At 38.6% G+C, this 15,285-nt stretch overlaps 1 protein-coding gene across 1 annotated transcript in view; it reads left to right on the forward strand.

Annotated features, from left to right (window-relative positions):
- cdkal1 (CDK5 regulatory subunit associated protein 1-like 1) overlaps positions 1-15,285 on the forward strand; it is a 258,575-nt gene that overhangs the window by 81,864 nt on the left and 161,426 nt on the right. The window contains exon 7 of the mRNA XM_014410796.3: positions 3,810-3,930. Within this exon, the coding sequence (XP_014266282.2) occupies positions 3,810-3,930 (121 nt within the window). The remainder of the gene's footprint in view (positions 1-3,809; positions 3,931-15,285) is intronic.

Consider the following 15,285-nt stretch of genomic DNA (forward strand, 5'->3'; position numbering starts at 1 on the left):
ATTACTGTTCTTTATGACCTCGTATAAACTGAGAGCTGTTATTTCGTCTCAGAGGCCTTGGCATAAACCTTAAAGCTGGGGGATTTGCCTATCGTAATGGCTACTAAAATACTTACTTCAATGAACTGCTAATAGATACAGGTCTTTGCTGTGCCAAAATTGCTTGCAGGTCCTGTTTTCCACATGACAAGAGTACTCATATGCTTTTGGGGACTCGCTTCTTAGCGTGTGTGACTTTTTCATTTAGTTCCAGGCTTTAAATGAATTAAACATCCTTGATGTCATGAGGATACATCATAGTTGTAAAGCTGCTTTTTTATCATAGTGCATCTGTGCAATAAAGACTTCAAGTTACTACCTGTAGTATATGATAGCACGTGTTTTTATCCCGTCGTGTTATCTCAGCTTGACTCCCTGGCTTAGTCGGTGCATGCTCACTTATACAGTGTTATTTATTTGTTGGTGGTGGTGTTACTGTGGTTACGAGCTTGATTATCCAGATCAATTTGTTTTAGTTGTGCCACAAGTTAATTTCTTGTTAACAACAACCCGTGCTTTGACTCCGTCTTGTATTCCGAGCCCACTGGCAGTTCCATTTACGGAAAAACAAAAAAAGACACATTAATGACACCCGTGGATACACATTTTTACAAGGGCAGCTTTTATGATTCTCGGCAATGCTCAACAGACAAATACACACCACAAGAACAAATGAGTAAAAGAGTAAAATATTTTTAATCGAGAAGAATGTATGGAAAAACCCACAAAAAGATACTAATAATCTGATCTTGGGACTTTTTTATTATTAAGACTCCTAATATTCATATTCTTTCACTGAGAAATGCCCTTGGATAGTACTTTTTCACCTGATATTCATTTATCGTTAAGGAAACAGTTTATAGTTGGTGTGTGAATGCCACACAAAGACAGGGAGTAGGAAAAGCATAGTTAGGATAATTTATGTGTGCAGCTACAAATCAGAGAATATAACCTTGTGAGCCTTATTTCACCAGTATTAATAACCTGTTTATCAATGCAGAGGGAAAAAACTGAGCAGAAGTGTGGTTGAACAGATGCAGACAGATGATAGTAAGTGAAGTAAGAAGAAAGAAAAACTAGGACTTTTACTTATGTTTTAAGTCATCTGAAGATGTTCTGAGTATCGTATCCGCTCTGAGAGAGCCCCTCTAAATGTGACCAAAAAATCTTCCTTGTAAAGCATCAAAACCTGGATGACGTTTAAGGGAAGCACTCTTCGGAATTGTTGGCGTTGTAGCGCTCATGCATTTGATGCGTGTGTGAGAAAATTTCCCATCAAAACTGGTTGGTGTGAGATTTGGTCAGGACATAAACAGCTTTTTCAAAGACGGTCTTACATATTTAATAAAGAGTTAGGTTGAAAGGATAAATGGAAAAACAGGAAACCCTCCCGTCCTTCTCATCTGCCACCTCTGTCCCCTCTTTTCAATACATTCCCATCAGCTCTCCCCCATTCCTGCCTGCTACTTTACAATCAACCTAGAAAGCTCAACAAGACCCTCTGCTTATAAGACATCAGACACAGGTCAACAGGTCATCCTTTTAGCGTTCTACCTCTCCCTCCAAACCATCCATCTGGCTATCCTACACATCTTTCATCATCATCCAAGCATCTACAAATCTTAGCTTCACATCCATCTATCATTCCCTTTCCTTCCTTCTCTTTTCTGGTGTGTTTTAGTGGGACATTATGAGTGGATAGGACATTTCTAGCAGTTTAGATTTAAAGGAAAGAAAAGAACAGATTGAGGAAAGTTGAGAAGGAAAAAGAGGAGGGCAGTCAGTCACAAGAAAATGTGGTATTAGTAGACGGGAGTGTGTGTGTCTATGACTATGCAGGGTTGCCCATCACAGCAGTTGGCCTCTGTAAACTCTGTAATTGAGATGACAAATAGTGAAGCGTTCTTTGGTTTTCTTCAGCAAGTCATATTAGCTATTTTATCTCTTGCTTCCCATTCATGGTCCCCTAGGCCCTGAAATTGAATTTGGCTTTGGGTACGTTCCTGGAGTGACTCCATGCTGGCAGTGAGATTATTTCTAGAGTCTTCTGCGGTAGTCACAGTGACAGGGGTCCTGTGCAGTATTAGAGAGCAAAGGAGTATGTGGGGAATGACAATTTCCAGTTTTATTAGAATGGACAAGCTCATTATTTGGGGGAAAAAAACATCTGGAAATCCAGCACCATACTGGTAATTGCTTTTTCCTGACAAGTCTGTGTTTGCAATTATGTTTAGTAAGTATATTTTCCCACCGCGCAGAAATAAATGTTCAATATGAAAGTAGAAAAAGAGGGAATTCTAAAAACAGATTTTACCACAAACCTGCACCGAAATTACTCTTGTGACTTTTTGTAGCCATTAACATTTCACATATTCCAAATGTTTCAGGGCATTATTAGCACATGCATGAGTTTTCAATCCTTGTTTCATGACTGAGGGTGGATGCACAGATCCAGGGGAGGAAAAAAAAATGTGGGGCCAAATGTGGTCCAAATCCCAGCTGTTTTCCACAAGGGACATTTTTGTATTTCCTTGCTTGTACTGGGATATTAAGACCAGTCATGCATCAGCGATTGGCTCTTTGTCCTCCTCTGGGGCAGATTGTCATTTTTATCTACCAATTGATAACCATGCTTCCTGCTCTGAACCCACCCTCCCAAGAGACCCTTGTATTGCGGATGAAAACAGGAAGACAATTCCATCCCTCAGCGCCTCCATCTCACACACAGCTAGCTAGCAGCCTATTAAACAGTTAGAGAAGAGAGAGTACTGCGTCCCATTTCCACACACCAAAGGCTAGATGTCACTAGCTGTTAGGCTCAGCTGTGGATTTTCATTTGCCTTGGTTGACACTATGATAGCCAAATATAAATAATTTCTGTTAGTTCTCACTGTGAGTAAAGTAGAGGAATCCCCTTTTTCATTTCTAATATTATCAGTTTTTGGTTTTTTCAATTTTTTTATGTGACTTTATTCTTGGTCAGTCTATTAGTTTACCTCCTTTTTTCTTTTGAATGTTGACAAACAGTGTGGCTTTCTGCGTCTTTGTTCCCTCCTTTTTTACTTTTCCTGCCTTTGTAATTAATTGTATTCAGCTGGGCCTTATTACCCTCTTCCTACTGTGTTTCCATTGTGTTTGTTAACCCCTAGTCTGTGTGAGGTTGTTAGACATAGGATGGGTCTGTTCTTTTTGGTTGTACTTTTTGTTGGATACCAACTTTTATAGTGTGCATGGGCACACGCTGAGGACCCCTCCCAACCCCAAAACAGTGTTAATGAGAGCCAGACGCCCCAAAGTCCATTTCTGAGAAGGAAAAACCCTGTTTGCATGTGCTTCGATCTGCTATTATGTCTTTGCTCATTGTCCTGTTCGTACTAAATTTATCCACAGTAGATGAGAGCGATTTATTTGAGGTCGATTTTGCACAATGGGAAGTTTGATTTCTGTTTGGAATTTTGCTTGTGGGTGAAATGCAAATATAATCTCATTGTTTGCATTGTAAGTTTGATGAGAGACATACTCATGAGAGAGCAAGTGCTCTGACAACCAATACGGGCAAAATGTTTCTTACGTCTGTTATATTGTATTTATTTTTCTCTTTAGCAGTGCAATTCAGATTTGGCATTTAAAATACAGCAACAAAAATACTTCAGTGTGCCTTTTTAAACATGTTTGCATCCATCTGCACATGGACAGTAGTGTGATAGTCAGTCAGCGTTTTAGTAGGATCATTTGATTATGTGAGACGATTTGTTTTTGTTGTTTTTCAGGCCACTCGGTTCGTCTGTTGGGTCAGAAGAAAGATGGAGGCCGAAGACTTGGAGGAGCTCGACTGGACCTCCCCAAGATCAGGAAGAACCCTCTCATTGAAATCATCTCCATTAACACCGGGTAGGACACGGAGACACTAACAGAAAACACAGCCTAAAGTGTTTATGTTACAACTGAATACAGTTTTATTGCCTTCCCAGTTTGCTGCATGTGCATGTCGGTGTGCTCTCTCTTTGTGGTTGCTCAGCTACTTGAGCAGCGCATCTCTATGCCTAATTAATAAGGGTATTTTAAATCACTTCACAAGGTGTGCATGCGTGTATGAAATCTGAGTATGTTCATGAACATATATTGGTATTTATCAAGTGGAAATGTAATAGGAGTAAAGTAAAGTAAAATTTTATTTATATAGCACCTTTCAAGATAAAATCACAAAGTGCTTTACAGAGGCAGAAAACGGACATTAAAATCTAAAACAAAACAAAATCAACCAAAAGCGCATTTAAACAGACAGGTTTTTAACTGCTTTTTAAAAGACATGACTGAGTCTACAGATCTCAAACTCAAAGGGAGTGAGTTCCAGAGTCTGGGAGCCACTGATACAAACGCTCTGTCACCTTTTGTTTTTAACCTTGTATGCGGGACAACCAGCAACCCCTGGTCACAAGATCTCAGGGACCTGCTGGGGTGATAAGAAAGAAGAAGATCACTTAAGTTGGAGCTACACTGTGCAGGGCCCTATAAGTCATGATTATGATCTTAAATTGGACCCTGAACTTGACAGGGAGCCAATGCAGCTGAATCAGCAGGGGAGTGGCGTGCCTAACATGCCTCTCAGTTTTTTCTCAGTGTACTATTACAAAAGCATAATTTTAAAAAACGCATTTTCTCCATCATCGCTGTGATGATCTGCAGGATCTTGCCTTTTAAGTCACTCCTAGTTAATTTAAAAATAGTTTTTCTACATTATATCTAAATTTTGTCAATTTATATACATTTGATAATTAAGTCTTAAATACACAGACTCTGAGACCTACATCCTCTTGCACAGCTGGACTTTATGGGTGAATTTTATGTTGTTTACAGATATGTGTCCTCTAACTCATGCACTATATTCTCAGTAGACTAGTTAAAAAGGGTTATGACAGACTAATTCCTAGTGCTGGACCTCCACTGAGGATAATCCATCAATCATCCGAATGCATGTCTTCCGGGTCTATATATTAATGGCTTGACTCCCAGACCAAGTACTCTTGTACCAAAGCAATAATCCTCTTTATGAGTATAGCATTCTAGGCTTAAATGCACAGTATTTGTTCTTGTACAGATGTGTTCAGGCCCTCCTGCTTTTTAGCTAGCTGTCGAGTAAACAAGCTTAAGCTGTTCCTAAGCACCATTAAGAAGTTGTAGACTTCACATAATCAGCAGTGCATCGTCTCTTTCTTTGAACCTCTTGTGTTTACATTTATTACAGTCAGTGAGGGGGTTGAAGATTTTACTTGAATTACTAGTTTTCTCCTTGAATCTGTTGGACTACTTGCAGCAGCATTCTTATGCTTATTTTCGCACTTAACGTGATAAGATCATGCTTATCATGCTGCTGCTTAAAACTGTATTTGTTTTGTCAGCAAAGGTCTCCCTATATAGTGTCTGCAGTCATTGAAGTCATTATATGTAACATCAGTTTTGGTGTATAACCACTAGCATTGCTGTTGGTGGTAGTAAAATATATAGCCTGTTGTATTCCCTCACTTGCGTGCTTGTACTTCTAGAGCGAAGAGAGTATCATCCTTTACCTCAAAGATGTGTTCAAAGTGATGTTATTATTACACAACATACATGATGATAATGGATGCATACTCCAAGGTTAACTGAGAAGTTGTGGGAGTCTTTCCTGAAGAGCGGGTTGTGTTTCAGATGTTCATAATCTGCAGAGCTCAGTTCCAGAGTAAAGCTTCTTAGACCACATTTGAGCTGATCCAAGTAGAAAATCTGTACATTTAACTGGTTCGGCCACTGTTTTTCATCTAAATTGACACTTCTGATCGGTGTCAAATTTAGCATGTCCAAATGGCAGGATTTCAATTAAATAAATCGTCTTTTGCAACATCTGCCATCAAGTGTGCACATCAGAGACAGCACTTTTCTGTAATGTTCTAAGTGTTGCTTAAAATTGGTCACCATAGTGCAGCTGGTTTATTCCTGGTTGGTCTGAAAGACACAATATTTGAAGCTGCACGGTTTATTTTTCTTCTTTTTTCAGCACTTTCCTTGCTCTTATATTTTAACATATGTATATAATTTTCAGTAAATAAACCTTAGGCTCTGTCACTTCTTTAGTCACTTCAAAACTTCAGCCTCTTTTTTAAATATCTGTAACTCTTGCTTTGTGTACCTTTGCACTAACACTTTTGACTGTTTCTGCTGTGTTTGCTTAAGCGGGTCTTTAAACCTGGAGATACAGTGGTGTAAAAAAGTGTTTGCCCCCTTCCCGATTTCCTGTTTGTTTTTTTTTTTTTTTTTTTTGTCACACTTAAATGTTTCAGATCATCAAAGAAAATTAAATTTTAGACAAAGATAACAGAAGTAAACACAAAATTCAGTTTGTAAAGGAAGGTATTTAATAATAAGGGAGAATAAATTCAAACCTACATGGCCCTGTGTGAAGAAGTGATCGTTGGAATATGAACAAATGTGTGTGAAGGTTAGATAGAAAGCACTTGCATAGGAAAAGCATAGAAAAAAGCCATGTATGAATTGGTGAATGAGACAAGTTATATAAAGTGCTTTGAGTGCCCAGAGTAGAAAAGCGTAATGCAAGAACTGGTCCATTTACCATTTAAATAGGATCTGCCTGACAAAGTTGAGTAGACCTAAAGATCCTCAAAAGTCAGACATCATGCCGTGATCCAAAGAAATTCAGGAACAAATGAGAAACAAAGTAATTGAGATCTTTCAGTGTGGAAAAGGTTATAAAGCAATTTCTAAAGCTTTGGGACTCGAGCGAACCACAGTGAGAGTCATTATCCACAAATGGCAACAACATGGAACAGTGGTGAAGTTTCCCAGGTATGACCAGCTGATCAGAACTGCTGAAGCACAACAGTTCTGATCAGCAAGACAGTGATCCAAAACCCACCAGCAAGTCCGCCTCTGAACGGCTTAAGAAAATCAAAATCAAGACTTTGCAGTGGCCTAGTCAAAGTCCTGACCTGAATCTGATTGACATATGGTATGAGGTATGACTTTAAAAAGGCAGTTCATGCTTTACAACCCTGTAATGTGGCTGATTTACAACAATTCTGCAAAGATAAGTGTGCAAATATTCCTCCACAGCACCATAAAAGACTCACTGGCAGTTATTGCAAAAGCTTGATTGCCGTTGCTGCTGCTAAGGTTGGCCCAGCCTTTTATTAGGTTTAGGGGGCAGTTGCTTTTTCACAAACTTTTCCCCCCCTTAATAATAAACACCTTCATTTAGAAACTGCATCTTGTATTTACTTCTGTTATCTTCGTCTAATATTTAAATTTTTTTGATGATCTGAAACATTTACTGTAAGCGTGACAAACACATGAAAAAATAGAAAGGGGGGCAAAGACTTTTCACACCACTGTATATGAATTGTGTTTGTGGCTTTGTGTTGCAGTATGGGTGTGCAGATGTCAGTCTCTTGGAGCCTCCTGCCAGCAGGAGGTCTGTGTCTGATCCAGATGATCTCGCTGTTGTTTTTCAAAGGGTTGGGCTGGCAACAAATAAATCCTCTTGTTTTTAACCAAAACGGCTTCAGTAGAATAGTGGATTATTCAAATATTTGATTGGGTGAATCGACCAAATCTCTTCCAGATAACACTTATGTTACTGAAAATCCAAGCTTAATATGCGCTTTTGTATGAGCTGGTCAGCCACTGCTGTCAGTAATTTGACATGGTCCTCTTAAGGTTAAAGTGTGTGTGTGTGTGTGTGTGTGTGTGTGTGTGTGTGTGTGTGTGTGTGTGTGTGTGTGTGTGTGTGTGTGTGTGTGTTTGGGGGTGTAATGGAAAGAAGACAAAATGTGTCCTTTATGTTTTCTAGTTTTGGATGATCAGTCGTAATTATTCCTCTGAGGTCTTGGTGACATCACTGGTGACATTTGTCAGCTGTTAAAACAGAGAAATCCTTGTGTGGGACACAGGCGCTCACATTCACTTTTTTTAAAAATAACCGAAGAGAACACTCAAAACCATTTATGTGTGTGTGTCTTCATTCGTGTAGCTTTTAATGTCTCGAGTTTGTTGCCAATTTGCCTTTTTATATGAACTCGTGGGATGCATTGATTTGAGGGCGCTCTCTTCTATTCTTGCCAAATGTCAAGTAGGTGTCATGCTTCAGGGTGGAGGGCTTCCACAGATCTTTGAAAAGTTGCAAATCTCGTATAAATTTAGGGTTTAAAAACTGAACGTGTCTTAAACCCGGTTGATATCTCCATGCTTTTTTTTTTTTTGCCATGTCTAAGATATTTTTTCTTAGAATTTTACTAGTGCTATTTTGAATTTTAGAATGGTATCCAACATGTAGTAAATCAAAGCGCCAGATTACAGTTATCTCAAAGTGCTTAGGGCAAAGACACTACAACAATTCAGCGAAAACCCCAACAATTAGACGACTCTGAGCTTTAGAACTTTAGATGATCACAGAGTGAAAGGTCAAGTAGTTCATATTTTCAATTTAACAAGCAAACAAACACACCCCCTCCCAAAAGAAGAAGAAATAAATAAATTATTTTGCACATGCTAATTTTATTCTGGATCTCGTAGATGAACCTAGGGAACCATCCTCTTTGCTTTATTATTGCTAATCCTACCAAAAGCCTGGCACAGTGACTCACCTGGGAGTACCTATGAAAATGTAATTTTGTGTTCAGATTGATTCACAATATTAGTTTCATTAAGTTGCATATTAATTTCATTTGCTCCTGTTAAATCCACATTAGATTGGCTTTCTGCCCCCACCAAGTTAATTTCATCTCATCAGAATACATTCACCATAGTCCAGCTAGGCCATACGTAGCCTCGGCTTTGTATTAAAGAAACATTGTTAGATTTCTTCTTGGCCAGTAGCACAGTTACTTTTAGTTGTCTTTACTAGCTACATAAATGAACAACAGTCCTGGATTGTACTTTGAAAGGGCCACCATGTTCCTGTGATATTGATCCTTATATCATTTGTAGGTTTATTTTAGTAAGTAAGTGAGCCAAATGTATTTATATAGCACATTTCACAGATAAAAATCACAAAGTGCTTCACAATAAAAAAAGAAATACAAAAAAAAATAATATAAAAAAACAGTGAAGAAATTAATTATTTTAGTCCTTTATTTATCCAGGTAAAAATATCTCATTGAGATTAAAAATCTCATTTCCAAGCGAGACCTGGCATCATGGCAACAAAATTAAAATCAAAAGCTCGTTTCTATAAAAATGTCTTCAGCTGCTTTTTAAAGGAGTCAGTGGAGTCTAGACGGCGTAAAGACAACGGCAGGGAGTTCCACAGCCTTGGTGCCAGTGCCCGATAAGCCCGATCCCCACGTGTTCGGGATGAAGCATGAGGTTTTAACAGTTCAGAGATATACTGGGGAGCTTCACTGTGCAGAGCTCTAGAAGTTATAATTAAAATTTACCAATGAAGAGAAGCCAAAACTGGAGTAATGTGTGACCTCTTGTTTGTGCCAGTTAAAAGTCTTGCCGCGGCATTCTGTAGAGTTCGAAGGCGATCCAGAGCTGATTTGTTGAGACAAATAGGGAGTATATACAGCAAAAAGAGAATCGGACCTAAAACAGATCCTTGAGGTACCCCAGAAGGCAGAACTGATGATTCAGACAACACATGATTCATACACACAGTAAAAGAACTCGCAGATAGATATGACATAAACCATTTTAAAACAACACCAGTTATCCCAAACAAGTCCTTCAGCCTATTTATCAGAGGTGAGATCCAGCATAACCAGAATGGTGTACTCTCCAGAGTCTGCTGCCATCAGAATGTCACTAGACACTTTAAGCAAAGCTTTTTCAGTGGAGTGCAATTTGCGGAAACGAGACTGGAAAATGTCCAGAACATTGTTCTTCTCCAAAAAGTTGTTAAGTTGTTCTCCAACTGTTTTTTCCAAGATCTTTGACACCATTGGTAATTTTGATATTGGTCTTTAACTGCTTGGAAGAGATGGGTCCAAATTTGGTTTCTTTAATATTGGTTCAACAATAGCTTGTTTAAAATAGCTGGGAATTTTAATTTGGTTTCATTTTGCTTCCGATTTTGGATTTGAGTTGGATTCACTTTCACACTTCCAAACATTGGGAGTCATATATATTATGCATGTTGTATTGCAAATATACACTCACTGGCCACTTTTGCTGTCACTTGTTAGTAGTGGGTTGGGCCCCTTTCTGCTTTCAGGGTTGCCTTAATTATTCATAACATAGATTCAAGCAAGTGCTGAAAAGATTCCTCAGAGATTTTGGTCCATATCGACGTGATGGCGTCTCACAGTTGCTGCACATTCATGATGTGAGTCTTCCGTTCCACCACATCCCGAAAGTGCTGATGGAAGCAGCCATCAGAAGATGGGTACATTGTGGTCATAGGGGGATGATGGACATGGTCAGCAACAATACTCACTCAAGTTGTAGCATTTAAATAATGCTTAATTTATACTAATGGGCCCAATGTATGAAGGGAAAATATCCCCCAAACCGTTACACCACTTTATTACCTCATAAGGTAAGACGGACCGTGCTTTCATGATGTTGATGTTCAATTCTGACTGTACCATCTTAATGTTGCAGCAGAAGAGACTCATTGGACTCGATAACATTTTTCTAGTCTTCTGTTGTCCAGTTTTTGGTGAGCATGTGTGAATTATAGCCTCACCTTCCTGTTCTGAGCTGAGTGGCTCTTGGTCTTATACTGCTGGAGCCATCATCATGCACAATATATCCAAACATCTGCTTGAATCTTCTGTGCTTTCAGAGATGCTGTTCTGCATACCTTAGTTCTAAAAGTATACCGTTGTTCTAATGAGCGCTTATTTCCCTATCGGCTCAAACATTCAGTCTATTCTCCTCTGATTTCTGACATCAATGAGGTATTTTCACTCAGAGAACTGATACTAACTGGATATTTTCTCTTTGTTGGACCATTCTCTGTAAGCTTTAGAGGTGGTACAGCAATGGATAATCCCAGAAAATGAGAAAATCATAGTGTCATCTGCCTCTTATTCCATGTAATTCAAACCTTGAGAACTTGGATGTTTATCAACCTAGGCTTTTTCACACCTTGTGGATACATTGAATAGTCAGTGAGAGTGGTGAAGCAATGGAGGCAATAGATGTGGGAATGGGATGAAGAGTTTTTGAATAAGATCTTGTTGCTTTGAAAACCACGCTCCTTATATTTTTGATGTTGACTTCATGTTGTTGCTTGTGCTCTTTATTTGGTATAATTTTTCCTCCTCATTATTTGTTTTTGGATTGTTTTACATGGATTGAAAATCCGACGGCGATTGTTTTTGGATTTTTAAACACTATTTGAAATATAGTGGCCAACTTAATTGTGAGTGTTTTATGTGGGGTGTATTTTCAAATATTTTTATGATTTTAATATGTGATCGTTCAACGATACATCGAAGGGCTGAAAAATGCAAAGTGTTTGGAATAAACTTTGTATATAATGAAAAATCTCCCTGAAAAAAGGGAAACGAACAAAAAAGAACAGGCAAATAAACAAGACATTGGGATTGGGTGTCAAATTCTGATTAAACATTGGGGACGTGTGTGTGTGTGTGTGTGTGTGTGTGTGTGTGTGTGTGTGTTCAAAACCCTTTTGTGAGCAAGTTCAGATGTGGTGCTTCAGTGTCATAAACAGGAATTTACAACCACTTGCACAGAATGGGTCATTAAGTGTGTGTGTGTGTGTGTCTTGCTGTGTCTGTATCAACCTTTGCCATTAGATTCCAGGCGTAAAAAAAGTCCTTTGTTCCGCTGTTACAGCTCATTACGTTTCATTAGCTGTCTCTTCCCCGTTCTCTGTTTAGTTGCATTTCAGGCAGTTCTCTCTGTCATTGAGATTGCAGCGTGTTAAAGTCAGGTGCACATGATCCCGTCTTCTAACCTCTAACCAATAACTAACTGTATTGTTGCTCCCAGCAGACCAGTAGGTGGACAGGATGGTATCAGAATAGGCAGCAAGACTAGGCTGTGTTTCAAAGCTCTCTGAAACACATTTGAAGAATTGCCCGAAGGCCGACTGCACTGTGACGACTGAGCGCTGTGCTGGCTTTTCGTCCTTTGCAACAAATAGTTTGAAGTTGAACTGCTAATATCAAGAGGTATCAAAAACCTTTGAAACAAAATATTCCAATGGAATGATGGTGCATTTTTTTTAATTTATAGATCTCAATTAAAATAAATATTAATGCAAAAATATACCGTTGGATGCCCGCATATTAGGTTTACAATAGGTTTCAAATAGATCGGAGGATCAGAAAATTGAGTGCATGATAAATTTCAGTGCTCTTCGTTTTTGTTACAGGAGAGTAAACATTTCTTCCTCTTGTAGCTGCTGCTCTTCTCAGTCCAGGGACTATAATGGATAACCTTGGAACTTGTACACCAATTTATTCTCTCTCCTTTGTTCACGGTTTTCTATCCTGTCCCTGATTTCTCTCTCTTTTTTTCTTCTTTTCACCTCGTGACATTAATAGTAATGTTCTTATCTACTAACAGAAAGCTAATTTATCTTCCCATTACTGTGTTGAATATCGCATGAATCCATTGTTAGGGATTTGAATGGATGATTAAAACGTTTCACGTGACGGTTTTAGATGCTTTATTTGTATTTGGCTTTAATAATCTCAAGAAAAAAACAGTTTATTTTTTCTATTTTGTTATCTGCTGTTTTCATTAATGTATTTATATAGTCAACCACAATCAGTGTAGCAAAATACACCTACGCTATGCACACAGACACAATGTAAACAAAGCCAGATGAGCATGTAAAAAAATGTATGTATGAGTGCATTGTGAACATATTTGTGTTATCCGGGAGGCCCCCTATGTGTTAGCCTCCTTGTTTCCTGTGATTTGTGTCCCCTCTCCGAGCCGACACAGTGGAATAATAGGCCTTATCAACTTTAGTGCTGACCTTCACGTAGATTTGTGTTAACCATTGTGTCTAAGGTGTATTGCACAACACTTTAGCCAGCTGAGAGTGGGGTAAATTTGGGGTCACTAATGTCTTGGTGCACAGAAAATCAATTAGCCTTAGAGCAGGGTTAGGACTCAGATGTTAAGCTGCAGATACAACATCACTTTATGACTCCTGTTTTTTTGACATTACGTATCCCTGAGTAACAAGGACGGATCAGAATGAAGGTCTAAATGCTTTAGTCAAAACTAAACGAGGGAAGAAACTACAGGCAGTCCTCAGATGCTTTCATCCCACAGTTTGACACACTCAGACCCTGCCGTTTTTAAGAGCACCTGGGTATCGTAGTCCTTGATCTGCTGTGTGCGAGTTGGAAGGCCACCCTAACAGAAGCTGCTGCAGGTGGAGACTTGATTTAAGTGTAGTTTTTTATTTTATCTTTGGAAGGTTTGTTAAGGTTGGAGGATATTGGAGACTGGATTGAGATGGTCCACTGGCCAGTTCTGAACTCATGCATGTCAGCTAGCAACAACAAACAATGCACGCTACTTGAAACAAAAAAGCTGCATACAGGTGCTGGATGGCAGGTGTTTCTTATTTAAACAGAAAGCGATGTGAATTTTATTCTGTGGTTTAATTTGTTTGCTTGTGTCTCAATGTTGTTTCAGTTAGGGCTGTTCGATATAACGATATATATCGGATGACGATATAAAAACGTCTATCGTTTCATTTTACGCTATCGTTTGTTTTGTTGTGTCGCAAAATGAACTGTTTACGGCAATATTTTTTCATGGTTTTGATGGTCACTGTAGTGGCTATATTAATTTCTTAAAGTTCTCTCTTTCTCTTATATGTAATATAACCACACTACAGACGGACAAGCGCCTGTTTTTATGCGTTGTCGTTAGCAACAACGACGGTAAAACCATTGCGTGTCCGCTTGTTTATTTTCCACAAACCTTTCACAATAAAGCTCAAGATCCTGTTGAGACTTTTCAAAATAAACTGAATCACGTGAAAGAGGATGCAGAGTATCTACGGATGAGAAGCAAAAAAGAGCCGTCAGGTGCTAAAAAATAAACCTTAGACTCAAACGTTAGAACAGGCTTTTCCCCGCAGCACGCCGTGTAATAAATACTCAAAAAGAAACGGCGGCTGTTACAACTTATGTCTAAAAATGTATCGTTTCATGCATCTGTTAAAACACTCGACTCCAGCTACATGACGCCCAGCTGGAACCACTTCCTGCAAGTCAAGCTGCCCGAGATTCACAGAATTTACAGAAAATGTTACATTTTTGTGATTTATATCGTTATCGGATGATAGAATTCTTATATCGGGATATGAGATTTTGGTCATATCGCACAGCCCTAGCTTCAGTGAAATTTGTGCAAAAGTTTTTGAGCATGTGCTGCCCGTCTTAATATTTCAGTATTAAGAATATTGCCTCCCCAGTAAATATTAAAGTGTCAAGCAAATAACATCACAAAATTTGGAGAAAGCCCTTTTTTTTCATATTTAGAAGTTATATTAGCCTCTATGTCTGATAGGATTACTTTTAAATTCGTCTTCAGTAATCATTTTAATTCCAGTCTGCTCAAAATGGTCATTTCTGTCATTAAATTTCGCCATCAGTAGTGTGTCGCTGTGATTGGTCTTCTGAAAAACAACGCAAAAAAACAGCTTTTGTGCTTATGTGTATTTTTAACTCTTAGTTCTCAGTTCGCTTTTCTAATTTTGACTTTGAATAATCATGCTGGTCCTATTCCAAGAAAAGAAATGACAGTCATCGGTATGTGATTGGCGTGTTTCACTTTCAGAGCTTCCTCCGTGCTTGGATTCTTTTCTTAGTCCTCTTAACCGTTTCTCTTTGCAGATCAATCAATGTCATTATGATTGATTTATGTATTTATATGGCACATTCCTTGACTAAGCAAGGTAAAAAGTCAGAGCAAAACTCATTGAGTGCGCACTTTATAGAGGGTGTCACTTGGGAATAGCATAATCGAAAGATTCCTGGTGCGATCCTGGGAGAAGACACGAATCCCTGTGGGGTTGGATCAGGTGGGGCATCTGGCATAAGGCAAACATTATTATTTTTATTAAATGTTTTTTTGTATTTATTTGTTCCCTATAGGCACTTAAGAATGCTAATGTTACAAAAGGAATACAGGTGTTGGTGTTATAGAAAAGTATCTGCTTTAAAGGGGAGTGTCACACAAGAAGAAAAGATGGAGAGATGCAAACTCATTAGCAAAGTTATTCGATAACTTAAAAAGACTTATGTTTTG

The sequence above is a fragment of the Maylandia zebra genome, linkage group LG11 (assembly GCF_041146795.1).
Source record: "Maylandia zebra isolate NMK-2024a linkage group LG11, Mzebra_GT3a, whole genome shotgun sequence".
NCBI classification, from domain to species: Eukaryota; Metazoa; Chordata; class Actinopteri; order Cichliformes; family Cichlidae; genus Maylandia; species Maylandia zebra.